Genomic DNA, 25880 nt, shown 5'->3' with positions numbered 1-25880 from the left:
TTTTTAATTGACGGTTATTTTAAACTTTATTGCAATATGTTTAACATGGATTTACTTACTTTTACATAGATATCTACTTATTATTCTGATGATGCCCATAATAAGGGCGAAAACGTTCATTAATATGTGTTAATAAATTTTTTTTTTTATATTTTGCTACAATAAATAAGTTAAAGACTGAACAATCAAGAATTCACATTTTCGTATTATTACCCTAAAGTAAGTTAATATTTATCTAAAATATTTACCTATATTACAGGCAGATGGTATCCGCCGTAGACTACCTCCATGCAATGGATTTAGCACATCGCGATCTGAAACTGGAAAATGTGCTCATGGTATCCAAGAATTATATAAAAGTAGCGGACTTCGGATTTGTTCGGAAATGCCGTGATGAACGTGGCCGCCGCGTAATGAGCGACACATTCTGCGGGAGCGTTGCCTACGCGGCACCTGAAATTATATTAGTAAGTGTTCATTAGAAAAGTATTTGGAAAGATACTCATTTTATGAAGAATGCAATTGCGTTACAACAAAACCATAAATTTCCATTTCGGCTAAAAAGCTTACTTTTAGCATACTTGACAGAAAGTAGTGCTTTGAACTAACATTCTCCTAAATGTTACATGTTATTGAATGAATACAATATTATTCAGTAATCTACAGTTTATAGGGTAACTTAGTCAGAATCGGGTCAGTGGTTGAATCGGGTCAGTTTCAGATATTTCTTTCCCACGGCAAGCATAAATGTTTTCTATCATGTGGTGCCATCTATCGTCAATCAGTAGAACTTCTTCTATGTGTTTGGCGCCTAAGCTTGTGGTTTATGTTTGTGTTAAAGCTGTGAATAATGGAGGAAATAGTAAAAGGCAAGAGCTATTTGTAGTTTGTATTTTAAATTATCGTTTTTAAGGTTTCCGTTATTGTGCAATGAACGTAGTTCAGAATTTCCCTGAATTGTTCATAGAATCAAGTGCATTTCTTATAGCATAGGTTATGGGATTGAGGATGCTGTAAAGCTTACGTTAGTAGTACCAACCTATGGTTTCTAATGCCACTACATTTCGGGTGAATAGGGTCACACTATTACGGGTAAATGGGGTCAATGTCTGTACATGGATTTTAAGTCCATTTATTCATATATTTGTCTCAGATGCCTAGTAATATAAACAATACGTCTCGTGCATGGACTGAAGACCAAATGCAGAAAGACATTAAGGCATTTCGAGAGGGGAGGAGTCAACGCCATGCAGCCGATCTGTATGGAGTTACGCATTTATGCCTACACCGCCTTTAAAAAATAAAGATGATCGAACAACGTTCAATCAGAGACAAGAAAAGGACCTGTAGATTCTGTTCCGTGAAATACAGTGATCCCCGCTCAGAGAAATTTGGAGACTGGATTCAATGCATGAGAGGCGGAAAAGAATGGTACCACGAACAGTGTGTTTGGGCCAAGAGAAATGGCAAATGCAGATTGAATTATTAAAATTTGGAACTTAATCTTGTTTTTGGTGATCCAAAAGAGGATTGTAAGAGTGGCCCCATTCGCCCTAATGGTTGACCCGATTTAGCCTAACTTGGCAGGTGAATAGGGTCGTGCAGTAGAGTGAAATTAACATATATCGTTCATAGGTTTTTGTTATTATTGAATTTAACACTAATGCGATTTGTTGCTTAAAGACTAATCTAAACTTTGGTATATTTTATGTTTAATAAATACCAAGTTGTTAAGCGTCATCTTGATTTTTGTAATTTTTGACCCTATTCCGACTAAGTTACCCTATACATTCTTTGAAGTCCACGCTTGAATATTGCATTACTTAAAACCTTATACTACAGTATTTACAGATCAACACAGATTGGATTTTTTTCGAATGCTGACACGTCTTTTCTAAGGTTAGATCTACCTTAGCCCCTGCGATCGCTGCGTGATATAGACCATTAGCCTGTCATGCAAGCAGTCTTGGTTTGAGTCTTGATCACTCTGAGATTTTTCATTGAAGAATTCATAGTGACACTTGAGTCAACAAGATAGAAGTTAAGGGTTTTCTCGAGATTCTTTCGTTTCTCCATGTTATGCCTATGCATAAATATTTTTCTGAGCGACCTCTATTCCAATATCATATTCATAACATTTCTCTGATCGCTGACATATAGAGAAGGCTGGCTGGACTACGGACATGAAACCAGTATGCCTATATGCAGCTAACCTTAGCTTAGTCAACTGGTGTTGGTGTCGTCAAGGGCTATCGTAATAGTTCACTATGACGTAGCTTTAAGTTTTCACCCTCCCCTTTCATGGTGTTTTAAAGTGAATTATACAGAGACATCATTTTATTTTTACTAACATTTCTAATATTAACCTGGCTATACCTTTGCTACCCCTTCCACGACTGGAGTTCGATGATACTGGCGTAAAATACAAACAAATCACTTTACTAGGTATAGGAGGGAAGAAAAGTAGTTCATACATTTACGTAAACTAGGAATTATCGCGATTTTGAGTTTGATAATTTTCATTAGGTTTTCCTTTAATCAAAATACAGTACTGTATTAAAATAAGTGTTTTTACTCATGAACTGAGCTATCCATTTGGACATATTCATTATGCAGTGTATATTATAGTGTCTACAGTATATTAGCGTACAGTTTAGAGAATGAAGTTAAATTGAAAAATAATCATAATATGGATATTTAAACATATTTTTGAAAATGGTGGCCGTTCATTTCGATACAGGCTTCACTTCTTTTGTGCATATTATCGCACTATAGACTATTGTACCTAATTCCAATTACCACTTTCGTCCTTCGCACTAGTTACTTATGTGGAAATAATTCTGTACTTAATCTATAAAAGATTACCTGACGTACTGTAAATTCAATCTTCACTTCTGCTCGATCCGAAAAGATAAAATTACTTATCTACTTTCCATCCAAGTAGTTACGTCGCAGGGTCGTAGAAAGGAAGGAGGTCCTGTTATTTAAGTTATTTTAAACAGTTGTATAATAGTACGTAGACGCCCAATTCCTAACAGAAATTAATGTTTTCAGAAAAGAGCTAAGACAGCCCAGCCATTAGCCTTTACAGAGGGGCGAGCAGAAGTGGGCGGGGAAAATCGGGATGAGACGTAGGCAAACGGAAGACAGTACCTGTACAAAAATATGATTCAATATTGAAAAGTCTTTCGTCACTGAAAAACGCGAATATATTTCTGGAACGTACTATACTCACTAACTCAGTACTGTTTAGTATCACCGTAAGGCACTTTGACTGCATACGCACTTTGACTGGTTCTGTGTGGAGGACGATTCGAAATTTAGTAGTAGAAGGGATGGGAGTGAAGTACATTCAAAAAATTAGGTACAATAAAAATTGAAGTAAAAATAAAATGATGTCCCTGTATTAGGAGGAAAAGTATTTTACTTGTTGGAGACTTTGCAAGTGTCTAAATCCACTTGAAAACTGTAAAGAATAAAAATTAATAATAATAATTCTGATCAGCTGAAGCATAGAGTTCACAATGCCTTTACAGTAAACATACTAATTTTTTTCTGATCAACTGTAAAATTCCTGGAACATTGTCATGATGTGGAAGTTAGCCACAGTGAATTTTTTTAATTGATTATTTTACGACGCTTTACCAACTTTTATGGTTTTAGCTATATGCCGTCTGAATGAGATAAAGGTGATAATGTCGGCGAAAAGAGTCCAGGGTCCAGCGCTGAAAGTTACCCAACATTTGCTCTTAATCGGTTTGAGGGACTAAACTGAGAAAATGTAATAAAGATAGACCTACATGCGATTAAAATATATGTGGCAGCCATTATTTAACATAATTTTTCTCCGGTCCACCCATCCTTCATCATAGAATAAATAGAGATTTGTCGTTCTGTGACATTTCCAATGCAGACTCCTTCTACTTGATATAGGGTAAAGTTGCCTAATTCCGTGATACTCCTAATTCCGTGATACGTTTTTTCACTGAATGTCACGGGATTGGGTATCTTGCTAGGAAGTTCACTGATGTCCCAAAAGTATAGTGAGGATCACGTAAGAGTAGTTCCTAAAAGGTCAATTTGGCCGTTTCTTCAGTGTTGCCAACTAATACGAGATACCACAAAATGCTACGTGTAGAATAATAATAATAATAATAATAATAATAATAATAATAATAATAGTAATAATAATAATAATAATAATAATAACGTGTTAATAATAACAATGTCTTGCTTATTTACCTATCTCATCTTCATGTTGCGAGGTTTTTCGTAAATGGTTCAATAATTTATTTATGAAATAGTATATTTTCTTCCTGGACTTCTCGCATATTATGTTGGTAATTAGGATTAGTATGATCTAATATTACAGTTTATTTTGTCAGGCAACATGAAATTTATTGCTTTTGTTTTTGATTCATGAGACCTAACTTAAAAATGCATTTACTTACTTCCATTTTCATCAGTTTGCTTTACTTTAAACCGAAATCATTGCTGCCAACATAACAGTTATAAAATAGCTGCCAGTTGTAATATTTGTGAGTATCCGAAATTCGAAACGAAGTTGGTAAAAGAAAATTCAACCTGAGAGCTAGAAAATCACTATAATCCACTAGCATATTTAATAATAGTGGAAAAATGGTTAGGTTTCACCCTTACGGCATTAAGTAAGCTGATCCGGACTATAGGCGAAAGATGCACCCTTTCGAGAAAGATGTCTTGCGCTATGGTCGAATATTGAAGCTTTGACATACATTCAGTTTTTAAAAAGTATCACGGGATTAGGGGTATCACGGAAATAGCAACTTTAAGGGCCGATTGTATAAACCATTTAATCTTAGATCAGAGGTTAAATTGATCCTTGTGCTAGCTGAACTTTTTTTTTATGTTTAACCCATTAGTGCATAAAGTTGGATTTTGTATTTAAAATAATTTTTTTCGTAAAAATTTGCTGTTTAGCATCAGTTGAACACGTATTAAGCAATAAAACATTTTATTTTTTTCTTGTTTGAGAAATACAGGCCGTCCGAAAAATCGGACGCTATGCACACTGATCAGTTACATTGCTGTTTCTTATTTTAAGTATTTTATAATAATAAGATCCCTTTAATCACTCAAAATCACTTACTGCCACGTATTTATTTTACTTTAGGTAAAAATTGTCATATATTTCCTATTGGTTGTGGTATTTTGTGAAACATTTACGGTGAAGACATATTTTACATTTGCAACATACAATAAATTTGGGTTTGTCCTTGCACTTACTACATCTTCTCTTTGAACCAGTGGGTCAGTCGACATAACCACACATCCTTAATATTCGTAGGTGCAGTTTTTCCTTGATATGTTGTTTGTCCGTATGTTATTAGCAGTGCTAATTCCAAAAAAAAAAAAAAAACCGTCGAAATTGTAGACGTTTTGCCAGTATTTTGTTTCCTGTAGAGTAACCACACTGTCGTCCGAGATGTATGCGAATATTGCCTAGCATCATTTCTTCTGACCATTCTGGATCTGTATGAAGTCACATACTGATCGATCTTATGTACTCCTCCCATTCCTTTGTTGTTCTAAGAAAATAGTATAGGCTGAGAATTGGAAACTTTACATTATTTTTCACTTCACCATCTAGATATAGTAGATATAGACATGTTTTCAAAGTTAGTGGCTGCTGTAACAACGCTGTTATCATTACTTCGAACAATAAGGACGTTATTACAGGTTCTGAAGTCATGTGAATCTGTCACGTTTTTTCTTGAATTCTCAGAGGACATTTTTCTGTTCTATTTTCCTGTCAAGTTCCCGTAGCGAAAATCCCTTTTTTCAGCGAGATGCATAAACAATTTCACAGATGTAAAGTAGTTATCAAAAAGGCACTTTATATCCTCCATGCTCGGGAATTCCAACTGCATTGATTAGGGAGCGAGATCTGGGCTGTAGGGTGAATGTTGAAACACCTCCCAGCAGAAGCGAAGTTATGCACTGAGCCGTAAGAGGTTGAGCGATTACCATATTTCTTACACTTCAACAAATTCCTGTCCAGTCAGTATTTTCACAGCGTCAGAGAGGAGAGAGATGCAGGCGGCTGTCACACATTGGTTCCGATCCCGTAGCGCAATCCCTTTTTTCAGCGAGATGCATAAACAACTTCAAAGATGTATAGTAATTATAAAAAAGGCACTTTATATCTTCCATGCTCGGAAATTCCAACCTTATTGATTAGGGAGCGAGATCTGGGCTGTAGGGTGGACGTTGAAACACCTCCTGGCAGAAGAGTTGTTATGCACCGAGCCGTAAGAGATTGAGCGATTACCATCTTTCTTACACCTCAACAAACTCCTATCCTGTCAGTATTTTCACAGCGTCTGGGAGGAGAGAGGTGCTGGTGGCTGTCACACACTGGTTCCGATCCCAGGCGACAAACTTCTACGACACAGGCATATAAAAGTTGATCCCACGGTATGACACATGTCTGAATTCCGGTAGGGAATATGTTGAAATTGGCTCAAAAGTTGCATTATCTGTTCCAATAAATCTTTCCGTGAGAGAAATTGTTTCTATCTCTAAACGGCCAAAGGGAAACTTACTTTCTGGACGTGCCTCATATTGCAGAAACACCATCACTGTCCTTACAAGCAGTCTGTAATTCACAAGCACTAATAAGCATTTTTCTGCCAAGGTGATTGAGATTGGCTTCGTGTTCATCAGATTTGTGGCTGTCTGTATGTGTCCAACCCATCGTCTGGTGATATAACATAATAAATGAGCTCCTCTTATGCAATTTTATCTTTATTTTCAATTATTTCAATATCTCGTTCACATTTAGGCTGAAAAAGAGTAACGAAAATATCATAACAGCATTCGTATTACAAATTCCATTGTAACTGTATCCAGAGCATAGCGTCCGTTTTTTCGGACGTGAACATTTACAATTCGTTAACAACAAACCTTTTAACAATAATGGAGATTTTTATATGCTGGTTCAATAATGGAAGTATTGACAATAGTATAAGCCTAGTACCAAAAAATTACATTGTTATAAAATATATTAATTTATCAATTTAGTTACCCCTTGCGCCCAACATCGTACTGCTTGGTTGCTATCTTAACAATGTATGTTCTCTAACATTGAAAATTCAAGCTGAAAAACAGAAACTGCTAAAATCAATATAGCTACTGCATTGAGGAAGCACTATAGCATATTTTAAACAAATTAGCTCGAACACTGTAACCTGTACAACAAAATTCTTTTGTGTCCGACACTATGCACTAATGGGTTAATATTGGTCGACCAGCAAACTTGCTATACAGACCACTGTTAAATTATAGAATATCATATGCAGAATATCTTGCTGAGGTTGGCTCTAATTTAAATTAATTAATTAAACATTTTTGTGAATTATGTGAACAGAAATGTGATGATTTTCTGTGTTAAATTATGAAGAGTCGTCAGTATCACTAAGAAGGATGTCTTGAGGGAGTTTCCTTTTAAGTCGAGATGGCTGACAAGATCTTGCTCCAATGCTAGCTGAACTTGGAATTTTGTGTTGTATAAAGTCTAATCTGAGATTAATTTGTCTCAAACTAAAGTCAACTTTGACTGAAGAAATTTCTCCGATTAAGTTAGATGATCCAAGTTCAGTTAGGCCTATTTCTTTTCTGTTTAAAATATACGAGTGGCAGACTGTACAAGTAGAATAACCATTGTTATTAATATTAATAGATATGGTAGTTACACACACACACACACACACACACACACACACACACACACACATATATATATATATATATATATATATATATATATATATTCAATTTCTTGCCTTAATACACAAACAATCTTATATTTTATAAGGCTCTATCGTGTACAGCAGTATCAAGTAACATAACCTGTAATTATATTATGTTTATAACAACCATTAATTATTAATGATTGTGATAGGTACATTCATAAATTTTCAATTTGTCGTTTTATAAAGCTTTATTATGTTTAGCAGTATCAAACACCATAACATGATAACAATTTGGAGAACAGTCAACCTTCTTCTTATTGTTCGCCATTATTTACATTGCACAAATAAACCAGTGTCTCCAACAGTGTGTACGGAAAGTCACCAAAAAGTAGTTGTAAAGTCGCTAGATTTCTCATTATCAACAAAGAAAGATTAAATTTTGTCACTATGGGGTGCTAAAAAGTTCGCTAAACCCCTATTTAAGCAATACAAAAGTTAAAAGAAATTGTTATTGAAAAAGAGTTAAAGTCGCTAGATTGGCAACACTGAACAAACTTGTACAACATGGTCGGCGCATCACATATTTCACCTGTTTATGCGATGTTGCAAAATCCTTTTCACGTGAACTTAGATTGCATTTGAACCAAGGTAATTTGATCGCAGAAAAATTTTATACAATAGAAGAAGAATCTGAACTCGGTTCACTTTTCGATCTTCGATCAAAGTTGATCTTTAGTCAGGGAGTTTTATACAATTGGGCCTAAGAGAGAGCAAGGACTTGTTCTTCCTGTCATAGTATGTTCTATTCTATTCTATTGGGGGAGAAGTTACATGACCATACACATGGACTAGCTCTTGGTCTATTGTTCTTAACTCCAAGTAGGCGCATTCCCAATCCACTCGATCTGACTGTGCTAAGCTTCATAGCGTATTCGGGTGGCAAGCAGGCAACTCCACTCGTGCCCGAACCAGTTTTCTCTGCTCTTTGCCAGGCGACGATCGCAGAATGCCGTGGTAATGATAAGAAGAAGAAGAAGAAGATGATGATGATGAAATGGAGATCTCACGGAATGAAGTAGATTGGAAAACGGGAGAACCCCGGAAAAAACACCAACAGAGACCCTGTCCGCCACAAGTGTCACTATGGATTTTCCAATTAGGCCTAATATATACCAGGACTGACCGAGATTCGAACGCGAACGTCCTGCGAGACAGATCAGCGGTTCAGTCCACGCAGGCACTTTACACTACTGGGTTTTCATTTCAAAGTGTGTCATGACGTCACTGTTGGTGAGTCAGCGATTTGAAGCGAGTTTCAGCTTTCATGTCAGAGAAGTTTCCTGTTAATCAAGGCGTTCAATCTGAACTTCAGAACGTGTACGGTATAACTTAAACATCGTAGCAACAGATGGCGGCCTGCACGGTCTGTGTGCTACCATAACCTCTTTCGACTGTGTTTTGCGCGGGCAAGTCGTACCCAGGGTATTTATTATCATCTGTTGCGCACGGCAACATTCCACAACACAAATCAAATGCTCCGTGTCCATGTTGACCGTCGAAGTTAATGTCAACAAATACTGTACGTAAGTAATCATCTTTACCCTCTTCCCATATCCCGACAGCAAGAAAAAAACTCACCTGAGTACGTGTTTCCAAACAATTCACATTCCTGCCACTACCGGCGTTACTGTACGTATCGGTAAGTACTCTTCTGAATGTACGCCGTACTTGCTAGGCAACTTCTCTTGCACATAGGTAATACGCCTCTTCGGAAATGTAGGAAGATTGAATTCTCTAGGCTCATTGGCTAGCCACATGACGACATACAGTGAGACATGACGCACTTTGAATTGAACACGCAGTATACGGCTTATTCATGAAAGTAAACTAAAAACTTCAGCTATATGTGTGATGTTTTGTAATCAATTGCAGGGTACCCCTTACAACCCCAAGAAGGCCGATGTGTGGTCGTTAGGCTGCATATTGTTCATAATGCTCACGGGCACAATGCCTTTTGACGAATCGAATGTGAAGGAAATGGTAAAAATGCAAACATCAAAGACACTGACTTTTCCAACTCTGGCGCAATCGCCGATTAGCTCTGCAGCTAAGAAACTCATAACGTGAGTTATAGATTACTTATGTTTTAATTGCATGATAAGTTAATAGAAGATATTATTTTAAGGTATAAAATAAATAATAATTGGAATTACTGTAATATAAGCATTGCTCAGTTTAGATTTCTGCTCTTTTGTGTTGTGATCAAGGGCGCTAACAGGATCCAATCTCAGGGGTAGCAAGATGTTCAGAAATTTAGAGGAAACTGATGGACAAGGAGAGAGAAAATTGAACATAAAGATAGCCAGTTCTGAAATATAACCTGCGCACGCATTCATAGTTCGAAGGACTCGCTTTTGTTGAATTCTTTACTGGGGGTTTGAGAAAACATGTATGGAACTCATAAGAATATTAAAAAAATACTCGTAAAAAATAAAAATCTCAGTGGTAGCAATTGCTATACTACTGGCTACCCCCTGCGTGTTCCCTCGGTTGTGATGTCAGATAGTACCGAGAGGATCGTGAAGTGTCGAAATGACTGATGAAATCGGGTGCTTTAACAGTACTATTCATTAGTACAATAGTAATATGCGTTACAAGAGCGGTATGTTGAGTTTTCATGTTCGAGGAAAAGTTTGAAAAAGCAAAACGTAGTTGAGCTTTTTTCATTTCCGAGAATTGAAAGAAAACATACCGCTTGTGTATCGTACATTATTTTGTGCGAAGATCGTTTATTACATACTGAAAGAGGAATTTCTAATTAGTTGCAATGAAATCTTCATCTTGGTTTCTGTTCAATGACGGCAAATTTGCAAAACAAAAATATCTATCTTCAACATTGTTGCTTTAAAATGTTTTCTGTGTTTACTGTACTCCAGCAGGCCGTGATATACGTCTGTCTTTTTTTTTCCCCCCAGTCTATGATGAGTCTGGAATCTTGTTGATTTTTTCACGGCTTCCTTAATGTTACTTGCATCACGAATGCAGTAACTTTAGTGGAGTTGTAGAGTTTACTTAATTTTTGCAAATACAGTAGCGTACAAATTAATCCGAACAACGTAATTACTTATACAAAAACACTCAAACGGGATGATATAAAAAAAAAGGATCTAAGACATACCTCAGTAATCTATGTGGCCTCCCTTGTTCCTAATTACAGCTCTGAGACGATTTGGCATGGATTCCACTAATTTCCCACAAATATTCTTCATTTCTTCATCGCGAAACCATACACCAATGAAGGCAGAAATCATCTTCTCCTTTGTAGAGCATTCTCCTTTTGCAAATTGACCACAAGTTATCAATGGGGTTGATGTCGGGTGAGTTGCCTGGCCCGGGGAGTACCTGAATATTCTTCTTGTTGAAGAATTCTGTAGTTTTTCGAGACGTATGGCATGGTGCCAGGTCTTGTTGGAACACACCTCTGCCATCCGGAAATGATTTTTGCAGCTGGGGTACGATTCTGGTTCCCAATAAGTGAATATATTTTTCAGAATTCATCATTCCCTTGATAGGTATTAATGCTCCAGGCCCTTCATGTGTAAAACAACCCCAAAACATTACTTTATTTGGGTGCTTGTTGGAGATGAGCTGCTGTTACTTTTTCGCATCCTTTCTGTACGTAAGAAACACGGTGGCCGTGGACCTCGAAATGAGACTCATCGGAAAAAAGTACATTCTTCCAGTCATTCACTGTCTAGTGTTGATGTAATTTTGCCCACATTAAGCGTTTTTTGCACATAACAGGGGTTAGCAGTTGCTTCTTAATAGGCTTACGAACCCTTCGTCAAACTTCCAAAAGCCTACGCCGAACTGTTGTGACGTGAATATTCGCCCCAGTGGTAGCCATTAACTCGCGGGTTAAGTCGACAGCAGTTAGTCTAGGATTTAATTTACTTTTCCTGACAATTAAACGATTATCTGCAGGTGAAGTCTTCCTTTTCCGGCCACAGTTTCCTTTTTCTGGGGTGTGATGGATCCAGTCTCCCTGTATCGTTTTATGATCGAATGAACAGTAGCCAAACCGATGTGACATTCTGCAGCAATTTGCCTCTGTGTCGTAGAAGAATGCTCTGCTAATGTTATAAATTATAAAATTATAACTTATAATTTTAGACCGTTTTCGTGGAGTTGTATTCATTTGTGAAGACGACAGTCAGAATGTACACAGGATTGCAGTATTAAGTCTTTAACACAACTGAAATGCTTATAAGTACAAAACGACAGGCAAAATGTCACATATTATAAAAAAATAATGACAGATCTTCAACAATGGAATTACACGTACTACAGATGTCAATTTAAGCGGTATGAGCAGCTGTGAGACCAACAATGAGAGAAAATGTAAAAATATGTCGTGTTCGGATTAATTTGCACGCTTCTGTATTTAAAAACAATAATTAACAGTGCAATTTAGGTGAAATTGCAGTGGTAAGTTTCCAATTTATAATTATTACTATATTGAACGTCTCTAAAAATAATATATTAAAAGCCTAAAGCAGTAAAATCAATATGTCACTTAAGCGGTAAGAAGAGGGAAATTGTTATGTGTGTTAGGTTGGGAATACTGAATGTGGAATTTTAGACTTTCCGCGGATTGGTTTTGTGCGGAAACCAAGCAAATACGCACGATCTCGCACAAAGATATTATACATTATCTTGTCTATTCAAATTCTCCCGGTGAAGTTTCAAACTGCTAATCCCATATTGAAATGAATGATAGTTTCATGTTATTGACTGGTCCTTACCAGTGGCGTAGCATGACCTTTTGACGAGGGGAAGCTAACTCAAGCTGTCTTTCATGTATGAGGAAACATATTGCAAAAATATAGTCTTAAAATAAATAGTAGTCCATGTCAAGTCAGCAGTCCGAAGATTGGTTGGAACCTCATAAGTAACACCAATAAAGCATCACCTCAAATGGTAGTAAAATACGATTTCATGGTTTAAACATATCTCTAACAATGGACACGTATACCGCAGGGCCGCCGAGAAGGGGGGGGCAAAGGGGGCGAGTGCATATGGGCCCGTGAGCAATAAGGGCCCGTGAGATTAAGTGAGTCTGATTACTTTTTAATATCATGAATAATTATTCACAGATACATACGGGTACTATAAAATTTTGTAAGAACATTCGTTACATACATTTGACATATTAACTCAACAATAGTAGAATTAATACAAATTACCGCTTCAAATGTAAATATTTGACTTTTATATAATAGAATATCGGTTTCCTGCATTAACGTTCACCGACACGACACTTGAGGGCCCCGGCATTTGCCTGAACTACTGTATGTTCCCGTCGCTTGTACTGAACACGTTCAATTATTTATTGGCTTATTCTTTTTAACTAATGACCCCCCGCTGGCCCACCACAATATGCTAGTGAACTCTCCCAAACCGAAGTCGCAGGATACGTTTCCTTTCCAGTACATTGTATGTTTCGTGTCGAAACTTACGTCTTTTCGTTGTCGTTTGTCTAGTAAATTCTGTTCATTAGTGTTACCGGTTATGGTTTAACTGCACAATGGACAAATACAGACATAAGTCGGGAGCTGAGAAGCACAAGGACAGACAGGAATTAAGATATTAATATGGGTGGTAGATTGCGTGAAAAATATTATGAAGACACTAACAAAGAGATTAGTGATGAGCCGAAATATTTAAAATCAATTCATGCCTCTAATTTAGGGCCAAGCCCACTGAAATCTATGCATCTCCTAAATAGTCTGAGGGAATTAAAACTGGATAGTTTATTTCCAAATATTTGCATAGCCATTAGAACATTCTATACAATTCCTGTAATAGTTGTTGATGCTGAAAAATCCTTCAGCAAAATGAAGGAAATAAAAAATGTATTCAGATAAATAATGTGTGAAGAACGACTGAGTAACCTTGGCCTCCTTAGTCTTGAGAGCGATCTTGCTAGGTCTTTAAATTTTGATGATTTTGCATCAGTGAAGTCAAGGAGAGTTGTTTGTTGATGCTGGACTGCAAGTTAGAAATTACAGGTGTTTAGGAATAATGTTTTATGAATATAATATATTGTGCTAATGTAAAGTTTTGCTAAAAGTTTTGAACGTAATAAAAATGTATATTTTTAAGTTCGTATTTGTGTAAGGAGTTATCTCTTATTTATTTTGCAAATAATTATTATGGTTAGAATAGCTGGTAACTTGTTACTTTTTTCAAGGGGATCGAGTACAATATTGCATAGGGGCCCATAAATTCTGTCGGCGGCCCTGCGTATACATATAATTTAACAATAGCTCACTCCCTGTTATATTTAGAGAAATCACAGTAATAACGGTCAATAGATACAGTGTTGGCAAAATTACGTCAATCAACGTTAAAATCTTTATCAGAAGATATTTTTGACTACATAAATTAGTGCCAGGAACTGTTATTTCGCTCATTATTTATTATATCAGCCACACTACACACCACAGTCTAGTATATACAGTTACGAAGCTTGAGTTTATGAGGGTACTAGGAACAATAGACCGTGCAGGTACTATTTCGCATTGTCTGTAATGAGGCGATAATAGCGATCCTAGTGGTTAGCAACTATCTATAGTTGCATATTTACTATGTATTGAGCTTCGTGACTGTATATACTAGACTGTTCTGGACACTATCACTTCAACTGAACACAACTCACGAAAAGCATAACTCGAAAGCTAAATTCTTTCTAATGCTAAAGCTAGCTTCTTGCTAGCCTTGCGACCAGGGTAGTTTAGTTAGAAAGGGATGGAAAATCTGCGGGGTGGATTACCTATTTATTTGTCTATGTGGATTACACAGGAGAGTGCGTCACAAGTCATCCTGAGCTGCCGCATCACAAGATTTAACGCGTAAATATAAATCGTATTAAAATTAATAAATAATTTTGTTTACAAACTGCAGATTTATAATGGCGTTATTAACTGGGGCAGCTGAGATTTTTAGCTTACATTTACGCTACGCCACTGGTCCTTACCTAGGTACATTGACAGTAAATTCATCAAGTATTACTTCGGAGTTCATCGCTGTTATCCTTAGTGATCCATGAATGTCATCAGTCTTCATCTGATTCTAAGGTTATTGATTCATATTGACTACAAATGCGAGTTTCGTAACTGCCCTTGTTGACTTACCACACCACCGTGGTCCGTTAATACTATTTTAAATCTAGACATAATTGACATAGAAAAAGTTTTTTGAAAAAAAAAAATGGTAAAGTAACTATCAGTATCAGAAATCCTTAGAAACCGAAGACGATGGACTTTAATGTACTGTAATGTTCTGTCACGATATAATTGCATGGACTTGAATTAGACTACCACGATTTGCATTTGAAGTTTTTTTTTTATTTTCTTTTTTTTTTTGGTACGGAAGAGAGGTCCAGAGAATAGCATTGCCACTTCTAGTGAACTTACTCTGCCTTGCTACTTTTATATTGAAAATGATGAATTTTTAAGTAGCTTTTTTTTTGTAGATATCGTGATTTTGCTATGTGGTACCATCTTTCGATGGAATTCAAAATCTAACTATAGATAGATCTTATGAATAGGTTTGTGATATATTCGTCATCTTAATATTACTCGCCAACCTTCCCGTGATATGGATTGCAACCATTAGCTTCGGACGCATTACGAAAAATCTTACGTTAGGCTATATTATATCTGCAGAAATACCAGTTATATGGTCTGTTGAAATGTACAGGGACATCATTTTATTTTTACTAACATTTCTAATATTAACCTGGCTATAACCTTGGATCAACGATAAAGAACCGGAAACACTGTTTGCTACCCCCCCTTCCACAACTGGAGTTCGATGATACTGGCGTAATATACAAACAAATCACTTTAGTAGGTATAGGAGGGAAGAAGAGTAGTTCATCCATTTACGTAAACTAGAAAATTTTGAGTTTGATAATTTTCATTAGGTTTTTGTTTAATCAAACTACAGTACAGTATTAACAATGAGTGTTTTTGCTCAGCAATTGAGCTTTCCATGCGGGCGTATTCATTATGCAGTGTATATTATAGTGTCTACAGCACATTAGCGTACAAAATAGAGAATGAAATTAAATTGATAAATAATCATAATATGAATATTTAAACACATTTTTGAAAATGATGGGCGTTCATTTCTAATATGCATATTATCGCTCTATAGACTATTGTACGTAATTCCAATAATTCCAATTACCAGGTTCGTACGTCGTATCAGTAACTCATGTTGAAATAATTCTGTACCTACTCTATAAAAGAGTACCTTACGTACTGTAAATTCAATATTCACTTCTGCCCTATCCGAAAAGATAAAATTACTCAGACATGCTATCTACTGTTCGTCCAAGTGCTTACGTCGCAGCGTCGTAGAAAGGGAGGAAATCACGTGACAGTTAATTACTTAACGAGGCCCTTTTATTTAAGTTATTTTAAACAATTGTATGGGTATAATATTACGTAGACGTCCAATTCCTAACAAAAATTGATGTTCTTAGAATAGAGCTAAGACAGCCCAGCCAATAGCATTTACAGAGAGGCGAATAGAAGCAGGTGGGGGAAACCTGGATGAGACATAGACAAATGGAAAATGATGCAATATTGAAAGCTCTTTCTTCACTGGAAAACGCGAACATATTTTTGGAACGTACTGTTTACTATGACCGTAAGGCTACTATGACTGTATATACAGTCTTGGATCTGTGTGGAGGACTGTTGAACTTCATTAGTAGAAGGGGTGGGAGTGAAGTACATTAAAAAACTCAAGTGCAATAAAAATTGAAGTAAAAATAAAATGATGTCACTGTATATATTTATGTATTTACTTAGTTACTTATTTATATATTTATTTGCATATTTATGTATTTATTCATGTATTTATGTATATATTTATGTATTTATTTATATATTTATTTATGTATTTATTTACTTACTTGTTTGTTTGTTTATTTATATGCTTATTTATTTATTTATTTATTTACTTATTTGTTTGTTTATTTTTATGTTTATTTATTTATTATTTATTTATTTACTTATATGTATTTATTTTATTTATTCATTTAATTATTTATTTGATATTTATTTATTCTGAGACAACCCCTTTGTAGCACGATGTCAGTGTACGTAAACAATTTTACAAATTTCGTATCTGCCACACAGGGATCTTCTGGAGCCAGACGTCACAAAGCGCCCCAACATACGAAAAGTGAAGCGAAACAGTTGGCTGCAATAAAAGCCGTAAGTAAGAAAGTAAGGGAAAGATGCAAAAAATGGGTTAAAGTGATTTCACGCCAAGACTTCGTTGCAAAAGCAACTCCACATCTTCAGTCGTTTGTAGTTTACATTTCAGGGAAGAAGATTATTCTAATAATGGGAAATTTAGACGATTAAAACCAAGTGCTGTGCCAACAATATTCCCTCATTATCCTAGGTATAAAGTGACAGATATCAAAAGACCACGACGAAAAATTACTAAAACTAATCTCCCTCCACCCAAGAAACATAAATCTTTTAGTAATATTGGTTTTTCACTATTTGAATAAGATGGTCAACCTAGCGGGCTAGCGGCGTGGTAGAGGACTGGCCTTTTATTCGAGAGGCCCGGGGTTCGATCCCAGGGGCCGGCAATCCTAACTGAGGTTTTCCATGGTTTCCTCAGTTATTTCCAGGCAAATGCCGGGATTGTACCTCTTGAAAGTCCGGCCATGGACGGCGATCCTTCCCTTAATCCTTTCATATGTGTGAGTGCATGCTGTGTAATATCTTAAAAGTTTGTGTTGTATCGGAGGTGGCCCTGGCATTGAGCTGATCCCTCATCCGGGGAGGCCCTCCATGTCCTTGTGTGGTCAAAAAAGTATGTATGTGATCCATAGATTAATTCCTCTCCCATCAGGTCGCGGCCCTGTAAGGCCCGGGTGGCGTGGGTCGTGTAAATGAACTTAAAAGGTTAACAAAGAAAGAAAGAAAGAAAGAGAGAAAAGAATAATATGTTCCGAGTGGCTCAGCATCAGTTAATGGCATTTCCTTCTTGCGAGTTAAAAATGACCATAAAGCGACGCAAACAGACCCTGTCAACATTGAAGAGCTAAAAAGAAATATTAACAGATTGCATGTGAAAATTACACGACTTAATCAGGTGTTACAAGAGAAGCAAGATGAGGTAACAAAAACAACCGAAAAACTCCAACTAATTGACAGAGATCAGTTACATAAAGAACTGGAAAATTTAAAGAAAGAGGCCGATGAAGGCAGTATTCATGCAAAATTTGTTCTTGATCAGCTGCTTAATCATCGAAAGAGAATACCAAACAAGAATATATTAGAAAATTTGTGTTCGGAAATTGAGCCGTTACTGTGTAGATGCCCTCTCCTGCAACGCCAATTTGTGATGATGACGGCCAAAAACGACTTGCTAATATCATTACTGTGAAATTTGTTAGGCCATTTCTAGATAACATTGCAGCAGCTTTAACTGAAAAGCTTGTTCCTTCGAAGAATGCGGCTTATAATCCACTGAGTCGCAAAATCTTGAAACTATGATTCTTGAATCTGTAATATCAAGTGAAATGTATCAGTATAGTGAGTGAAATTATAAAACTTAGTACAAGTTATGGTAAATAATTACCCAAGTGATTACTTTGAAACATCGCAGTTTAGCGTAGGGATGCTACTCAGCGAATGAACTACAAAATTACGCCTCTGTCATCAGGTTACTTAAACTGAACAAGTTACTATGTGTTCTCTTCCCTGCTTTAAAGGTCACGCTTTTACCATAATTAACAGAACTAAACATAATAATTATTATTATTTTCTTATTTATTATTTATAACACTTGTGTTATTATTACTCTTTAATCATTTATTTTAGTTCATATTGAGTATTTCTTCTGTGAGCACCAAACCTTGGCAGACAGCGCCTCGTGGTGGAATTGAGAAATTAACCAATTTTAGAATGAGATATTTAACAAAGACGTTGTAGTTATATATCTAGACACACAATTGGCGTTGGTGTTGTGTACAAATTTGAAACCTCTCGCGCAGGTTCGCGCGACGCCATGTTTGACGAGCACGAATGATTGTTTCTATAAAGCAGTGGTTGTCAAACACCACAAAATTGTGACGTAATAGAAATGCAACCCGCACACCACTATCGTAGGGAGAGGGGTGTAGTGGGTATCTCCGCAGGTAATGTTGTGAATAACAATGCAGAGACGGACTGTGACCAAAAAACGAAAGCAATATAATATTCTTCTACTTATTAACTATACATACTTTTTTCCATGTTAATTTTTTATCCTCCTATTAATTATTTTTGTATTATTAATAAAATAACATAAATTTATTTTCTTATTTAACATAGAAAGAGCGTGTACTTTACATCAGCAGTAATTTGAAATTAGAAAAACGTACCAGGCTGGTCACGAAGTTGTACATTACACTACATACTTAAAAAAAACGTTGAAGATAAAGACATAGAAGCCGATATTTTTTATTGTTTATTTATTAATGAAATATTAAAATTACACTCATACGTAGAAAAAAACGTGGAAGTATTTTACACCTACTAAACATAGAAGCCAATAATTTTTATTGTTTATTTATTAATGAAATATACAAATTACACTACATACGTCGAAAAAAACGTCGAAGTATTTTACCCCGATTGAGACATAGAAGCCGTTACTTTTTATTGTTCGTTTATTATTCAAGTTACAGGTAAGGGCGTGGTAGTCTTCATAACAAGAAAAATAATGACAACGTACATTGTTATTTTATACTTCATTTAAAATTTTACAACAAATAATTAAGTATCCAATATTTTTGCCATCTGCACAAAATAAATACTTTTCCTTCCATGCTCCTTAAAATTAAGTTTTTAGTTACTATCTGTTTTCGAAAAGACATCGAAACATATTATCCTACACACTTGTAACATTACATGCGCGTCCACACCTGTGGAGTAACGGTCAGCGCGTCTGGCCGCGAAACCAGGTGGCCCGGGTTCGAATCCCCGTCGGGGAAAGTTACCTGATTGAGGTTTTTTCCGGGGTTTTCCCTCAACCCAATACGAGCAAATGCTGGGCAACTTTCGGTGCTGGACCCCGGACTCATTTCACCGGCATTATCACCTTCACATCATTCAGACGCTAAATAACCTAGATGTTGATACAGCGTCGTAAAATAACCCAATAAAAAAACATTACATGCGTACGTCCGCTGCTGATAAATCGAAGTGATGGCTGTAAACAGAGGGTGGGGATAAGACGTCATGGTTACGCTTGAGTGGAGACAGGGGCATGCGCTCGCGACACAGCTTTTGGCGATCACTGCTATAAAGCATTCGGAGTTTAGAAAATACCATTGAGTATATGGGCGTTTTCTTAGTGGATTTCCTCCTTCACTGTAACATAACTAAACTTATTTATGTATTTTCTAAAGTCTAATATAAAATAACAGAAGTAAATCTAAATATTGCCACTAAGCATTGTTTTAAATATAAACGCCTTATATTGCTCATAAATAGACTTATTAGTTTATTTCTATTTCCTATGACCGAATACATGGAATATTTTTACTTATGTTATTTTATGTACGTTAGAAAATACGTAAATAATTTATCTAAATTATATTACAAAGAGAGGGATGTCCGCTAAAAATGTCTATATACCCAATGGTATTTTCCAAACACCTAACGCAATATATAATAATCCTCAGTGTTTTGAGAATCAGAAGGGATATGACTCTTCTACTGCAGACATTGATTGCAATTCCCTCATTCTTAAATCCTTCTCAATGACACAATATTGTCAAAATGTGATTGTATTCATTGCTGGCTTAGTTGTTAAATCATTAAGAAAATTATGGTGTAATAAATCTAAAGACCTCACCTTATGGTACGTAGCCATGTATTGTGGGTCCCTATCACCACGGCATGGGGCGTCCTCAGGTTGCGGATCGAGGAGACGGCCTCCAGATATGGAGGGTAGCTGTGAATATATTGAATAACAGGGCTATTCCTTCTATAGCCCTGATTGAATAAGCAGTTGCGGACAGCCGATGAGGGGTGGTCCTCCAGCTTGGGGTTGGGCGAAGGGCTAACAACCCATCACCGTAAAAAACAGCTTGTTACGAATCCTTCAAATAAGCCTCGGAATGGGACTGATTCTCTGGCACGACCACAACAAAGGAATAAGGTTTTGAGATTTGGTACTTGGAATGTTAATGGATTTGAGGGAGGTGGGATATGATGATAGAGACTGGATTAATCTTGCTCACGATAGGGACCAATGGCGGGCTTATGTGAGGGCGGCAATGAACCTCCGGGTTCCTGAAAAGCCAATAAGTAAGTAAGCCTACCAGTAGTAAACAAAATCTCTTTTTCTTTTTTTTTTAACGAAAGAATAATGGGAGTCTTATCATACCGTCATCTGAGATTATAAAAATATGCCGCTTAAGTGAAAGAGCGATTATACAGATGTTGACAGTTCAATGGCATATTGCCACCCACTCTTACATCGTGTGAAAACAATGTGCTCTAGAAGTAGAACGCTTGTACAATCTTTCTACACTTATAGAAACATATTTTAGAAAATGGATCCCAGATTCCTCCCGAGAATCATATTTTTTTTACTTGTTAAACTGACCATAAAATACATAAATATCTACTGACGTAGCTCAGTGGGCTAAGAACTGTCGGTCCGGAGTCGCGCTCGGTCGCGGATTAGATTCCCGCTGATTTCCTGGTTAGGTTTTTTCTTATATCCCCAACCGTAAGGTGAATGTCAGGTAATCTATGGCGGATCCTTGGCCTCGTCTCGCCAAATATCTCGCTATCATCAATACCATTGATGCTACTTAAATAATCTAGTAGGTGATACAGCGTCATTAAATAACCAAATAAAAAAGTACTACATAAAGAGCAGATGTCAGCACACAGCTTAAGATTACCAGTACAAACGACTTTACATAAAAATGTTGTAAGACAATATTTAAACAGAGTCAATAATAATAATAATAATAATAATAATAATAATAATAATAATAATAATAATAATAAATCAATAGGCAAGAAGTTCTGTACACTAGGCCTGAGTTTTATTACATGACTAATTGACTAATTCATGCATGTGACGTTTATTTCATACTACAGCTGTGATAATAAGCTATTGCACGGTAGGCCTACTTATATTTCTAACTAAAACATTAGGTACGTGTTTCTATTTTACAGGTGTAGGCCTATATTATGTGATATGGAAGCGAATAAATAATAATAATTGTTCATTTCTCGTCCACATCAAAGCCAACGTGTTTACAATATAACCCTAATGTAACGCCTTACACAGACAGTGTTTTGTTAATAACACTAGTCAACAAATTTTAACTTTTTGTCTGGCACAGAAATGAAATCAGCTGATTTTTACTAAATCGACCCTGCTGATTACGAAAATCGCAGTGAAAAATCTGTAACACGTAACATTTTTGTGTGACAGAAGGGGAAGTATTTTGATTAAAAAAAAAACGTTTTCGTGCATTTCAAAATACGTAACTACAACAGTGATAATAAATAAATTCCTAAGATACAAAATTTATACACAAAATACACTGACATTTCACATAAAAATAATAACGCTACATAAATAATAATTACAATAAGGAAAAGTAGCGTTATATTCCTTTTTTTCCCTTCAAAATAAGCTTTTACTTTAATTTTTTAAGATTTAATAATTAAATTTATTAAAATCTCAAATCAAATAACTTAGGAGCCCTATACTGAAGTAAAAAACCATGTACAGACTTCAAGCTAGATTTTTAAAAATATATTTATTTATTTATTTATTTATTTATTTATTTAGTTATTTTTTCCTCTTGTAGTTTGACTCACCTTCTCTGAACAAAAAACCAACAGTAGTCCCCATTCATACTAGAACCCCACCTTCCTTGATATCGTTGTTCCATCCTGTGTATGCCTATATCTTGATGGAATATTTCCCTTTTTTCATCGCTTACAGCTCCTAAGTTCTTTGGGGAAAAGTCCAGATGGAAATGTAGGAAATGTATTTTCAAAGACATTTGATAACCAAGCTTCTTGTAACTATGCAGGAATTCTTGCACAAGCTGTTGGTAATTGTCAACTTTATTACTACCTAAAAACCCACTAAAACACTTCAAAGGGCATCCCAAGCTTCTAGTTCCTCAACAGTTAATTTTTTTCGAAGCTCTCATCTTTCAAACGTTTCCTAATTTGAGGGCCAACAAGAATTCCCTCTTTCACTTTAGCTTCACAGAGTTTCGGAATCATATTCCTTACATATGCGAAACCTTCTCTATTTTTATCTATAGCTTTAGCGAAATTCTTCATTAAACCAAGATATGTAAAGGAGGAAGCAGTACTTTTTCCGGTTTCACTAAAGGGGCATACTTGATATTATGTTCTCCTGGGACATAGCTTTCTCTGGGAGGCCAGTCTTTCACTATATAGTGTTTTTCAGTCGCTCTACTGCCCCATAAACAGAGAAAGCAACAGTATTTTGTGAATCCACCCTGAAGTCCGAGCAATAAGGCGACAATTTTCAAATCTCCGCAGAGTTTCCAGCAGTATGTTTTATATTGGATTGCATCTAGTAACACTGACAAATTTGTATAAGTTTCCTTCATATCCACTGAATACGCCACTGGAATAGATGGTTTAGTGTTTCCTTTGTGCATTAACTTTCCTTTTAAATTTATTTTGGAAGAATCTATGAATAACTTCCATTCCTCTGGGATGTGCTGAAATCCTAGTTCTTCCATTAAGCCGTCTATATCTACATACGCGCACATAGAATTTTTCATTATAAAATACTTCGAAAACCGTTCATGTCTCTTCCTGTACAATGAAATTCTAGTATCTGGTGCTAGCAGGTTCCATTGTTGCAATCTAGACCCTAAAATATCAGCTTGTTGTTTAGTGAGATTAGGATCTCTTATTAAGTCGTTCAGTTCACATTGTTGAATTAAATTGGGTTCTTTATGATGTTCTGGACTACAGGACGGATCAGATTCTGTTGATGGTTGAGCCAAGTCATCTGTTTGTAATATTAGAAGAACCTATTCCTCCAATTGAAAAAGTGGATTAGAAATAGGGAGTTTTGGTCCATTTATGGTACAGGTCTTATTGCAGATTGATCATTAGAATATTCAATTTTAGATCTTGGTTTCTTTGAAAATCCCGTAATCTTTGTTAAACAGAAATAAGTTTTCTGCATGACTTGTCGGTTCACGCCAGATCATTGGAACTGCAAACGGCATACTTCGATTCTTCTCTCCATTCATTTTATCAGTTTTGAGTAACATGTTGTGCAGCACACATGGGGATCCCACGATTTGGCCTCATCACACACATTACATTCAAAATAGCAATAATATGCTTGTTTCAACTTATCTGATAAAGGCAGGCGCTGCGATTTTGCCGTAAATTCTCCACATACGTAACAAAAGCTGTCCGGCGAAGTTACACACGCACGACGAGATTTTTTCATTCTCAGAAAGCGTAAATGAACGCGAAGATGAACACTTACAACCAGCGATACAACTTGTCACAAGCTCAAAAATTTACAACTAATCCTAAAATGCAATCTATTTCACTCTAAAACCCCACCCTCTCAGTGCTTTCACTTGGTCTAGCGCCATAAAGCAATAACGTTATACAGATATATATCGCCCACTACGCACCTTATTAATGCAGACTCACATATTTAAAAGAACCTATTCCTTAAAATACACTTCTAGTATATTCTGAGCAATAATAAGTTATGAAACGTATGAATATACTGTGTAACCGTTTAAATAAAGTCAATAGTTCGATACCCGAGTTCTTTAGTAAATTCATTCCTCTTTTTTTTTACAATTTCCAATTTTCCTCTTAAATGGTGCGTGATGGAAAATTTTCAAGTTTAGATCCGCTATCAGCACACAAAAATTGATCTAAAATTACCATTTTCACCATTGTGACAAAAACCTTGTTGACTAGTGTAATTAGCGTTAATTGTAAATAATATTCAAATAAATTCAATTTGTCATCTCGTTTTTCAATTCTAAATCAATTTCCAGGTTATATCAAGACTAATGTTCTCTAGGTTATATCAAGGTCAATGATATTCGTGCCTCGGAAAAAATCAATACTTTCGCGTCTGCGCACATTTCACAATTCAGGTCAGTCCCGTTCGTCACTTACATAACCATAACATGAAAACTTATGAATAATTTCAAGTTAGAAATATGGTCGAGCATAAAAAGTCGTACGAAACTTGCCTATAATGGTAATTAAGACGCTCGTATGAAAATTATGAAACTCGCTTGCACTCGTTTTATAAACAAACATACTCGTTTCTTAATGACTGCCATTATAGGCTTATTGCATAATGTACTAAAATAGTGGAATTTTGATTGCACATCCTATTTCATAATGTCCAATGTACTTATATCTGTTATACTATTACATGCCAATGCAACATAATTGAAATATTATGTATTTGTGTCTAATGTTAATACCATTTTTATTTCTGGATGCAGAATTTCTTTAAGCATATGATGTACTGTATAATATGTTTATATGTTGTGTATTTGAAATATTTTCAGAGTGGTCAAGTTTTCTTCAGTCCATCATCTGTCAGTGTATTTTCCAAGAAATTTCGGAAACGAGACAACTAAGGTCTACTAAATTGGATTACGTGGAGAATTTTCTGAAGCACATCGACATGGCGTCACAATTTGTACCTATGAGGCTAGGCCAAACGTTGCAGACCACATTTGACACTGTTGGTCATGAGGTGCAATGAAATATATGCATTTTTTTTCTGTTACTGTAATATATGACAATTAAATATAATTATTGAATATCAGTGTCCAATTTCTATTATTTGTCTGGGATAATTTTTTAATGCATAGTATTTCAGTGGAAATCACCATTTGGTTGGATGGTGTTCAGTGGCTCACATTTGAGAACATTTAACCTGTTTTGTCTCGTTTCATAGTATAGGTTGCATAAGAGTTTGGACTATTAAAGTCGACTTTTTTTTCCCTAATTTTATGTATATTGGTAGGTGTGTTTTTTT

The 25880-nt window shown here is 35.9% G+C and overlaps 1 protein-coding gene across 1 annotated transcript; it reads left to right on the top strand.

Annotated features, from left to right (window-relative positions):
* Positions 1–279: 279 nt before the first annotated feature.
* LOC138702199 (testis-specific serine/threonine-protein kinase 1-like) lies at positions 280–25617 on the top strand. The gene is made up of 4 exons (XM_069829803.1): positions 280–467; positions 9666–9856; positions 16949–17026; positions 25405–25617. The coding sequence occupies exons 1-3, from the start codon at positions 294–296 to the stop codon at positions 17019–17021; spliced, it is 438 nt and encodes a 145-aa protein (XP_069685904.1). The 5' UTR covers positions 280–293; the 3' UTR covers positions 17022–17026; positions 25405–25617.
* The last annotated feature ends 263 nt before the right edge of the window (positions 25618–25880 follow it).

This window comes from Periplaneta americana, chromosome 6, assembly GCF_040183065.1.
Source record: "Periplaneta americana isolate PAMFEO1 chromosome 6, P.americana_PAMFEO1_priV1, whole genome shotgun sequence".
NCBI lineage: Eukaryota > Metazoa > Arthropoda > Insecta > Blattodea > Blattidae > Periplaneta > Periplaneta americana.
Note: the sequence above shows the minus strand (reverse complement) of the source record. Positions and strands in the feature narration are given on the sequence as shown.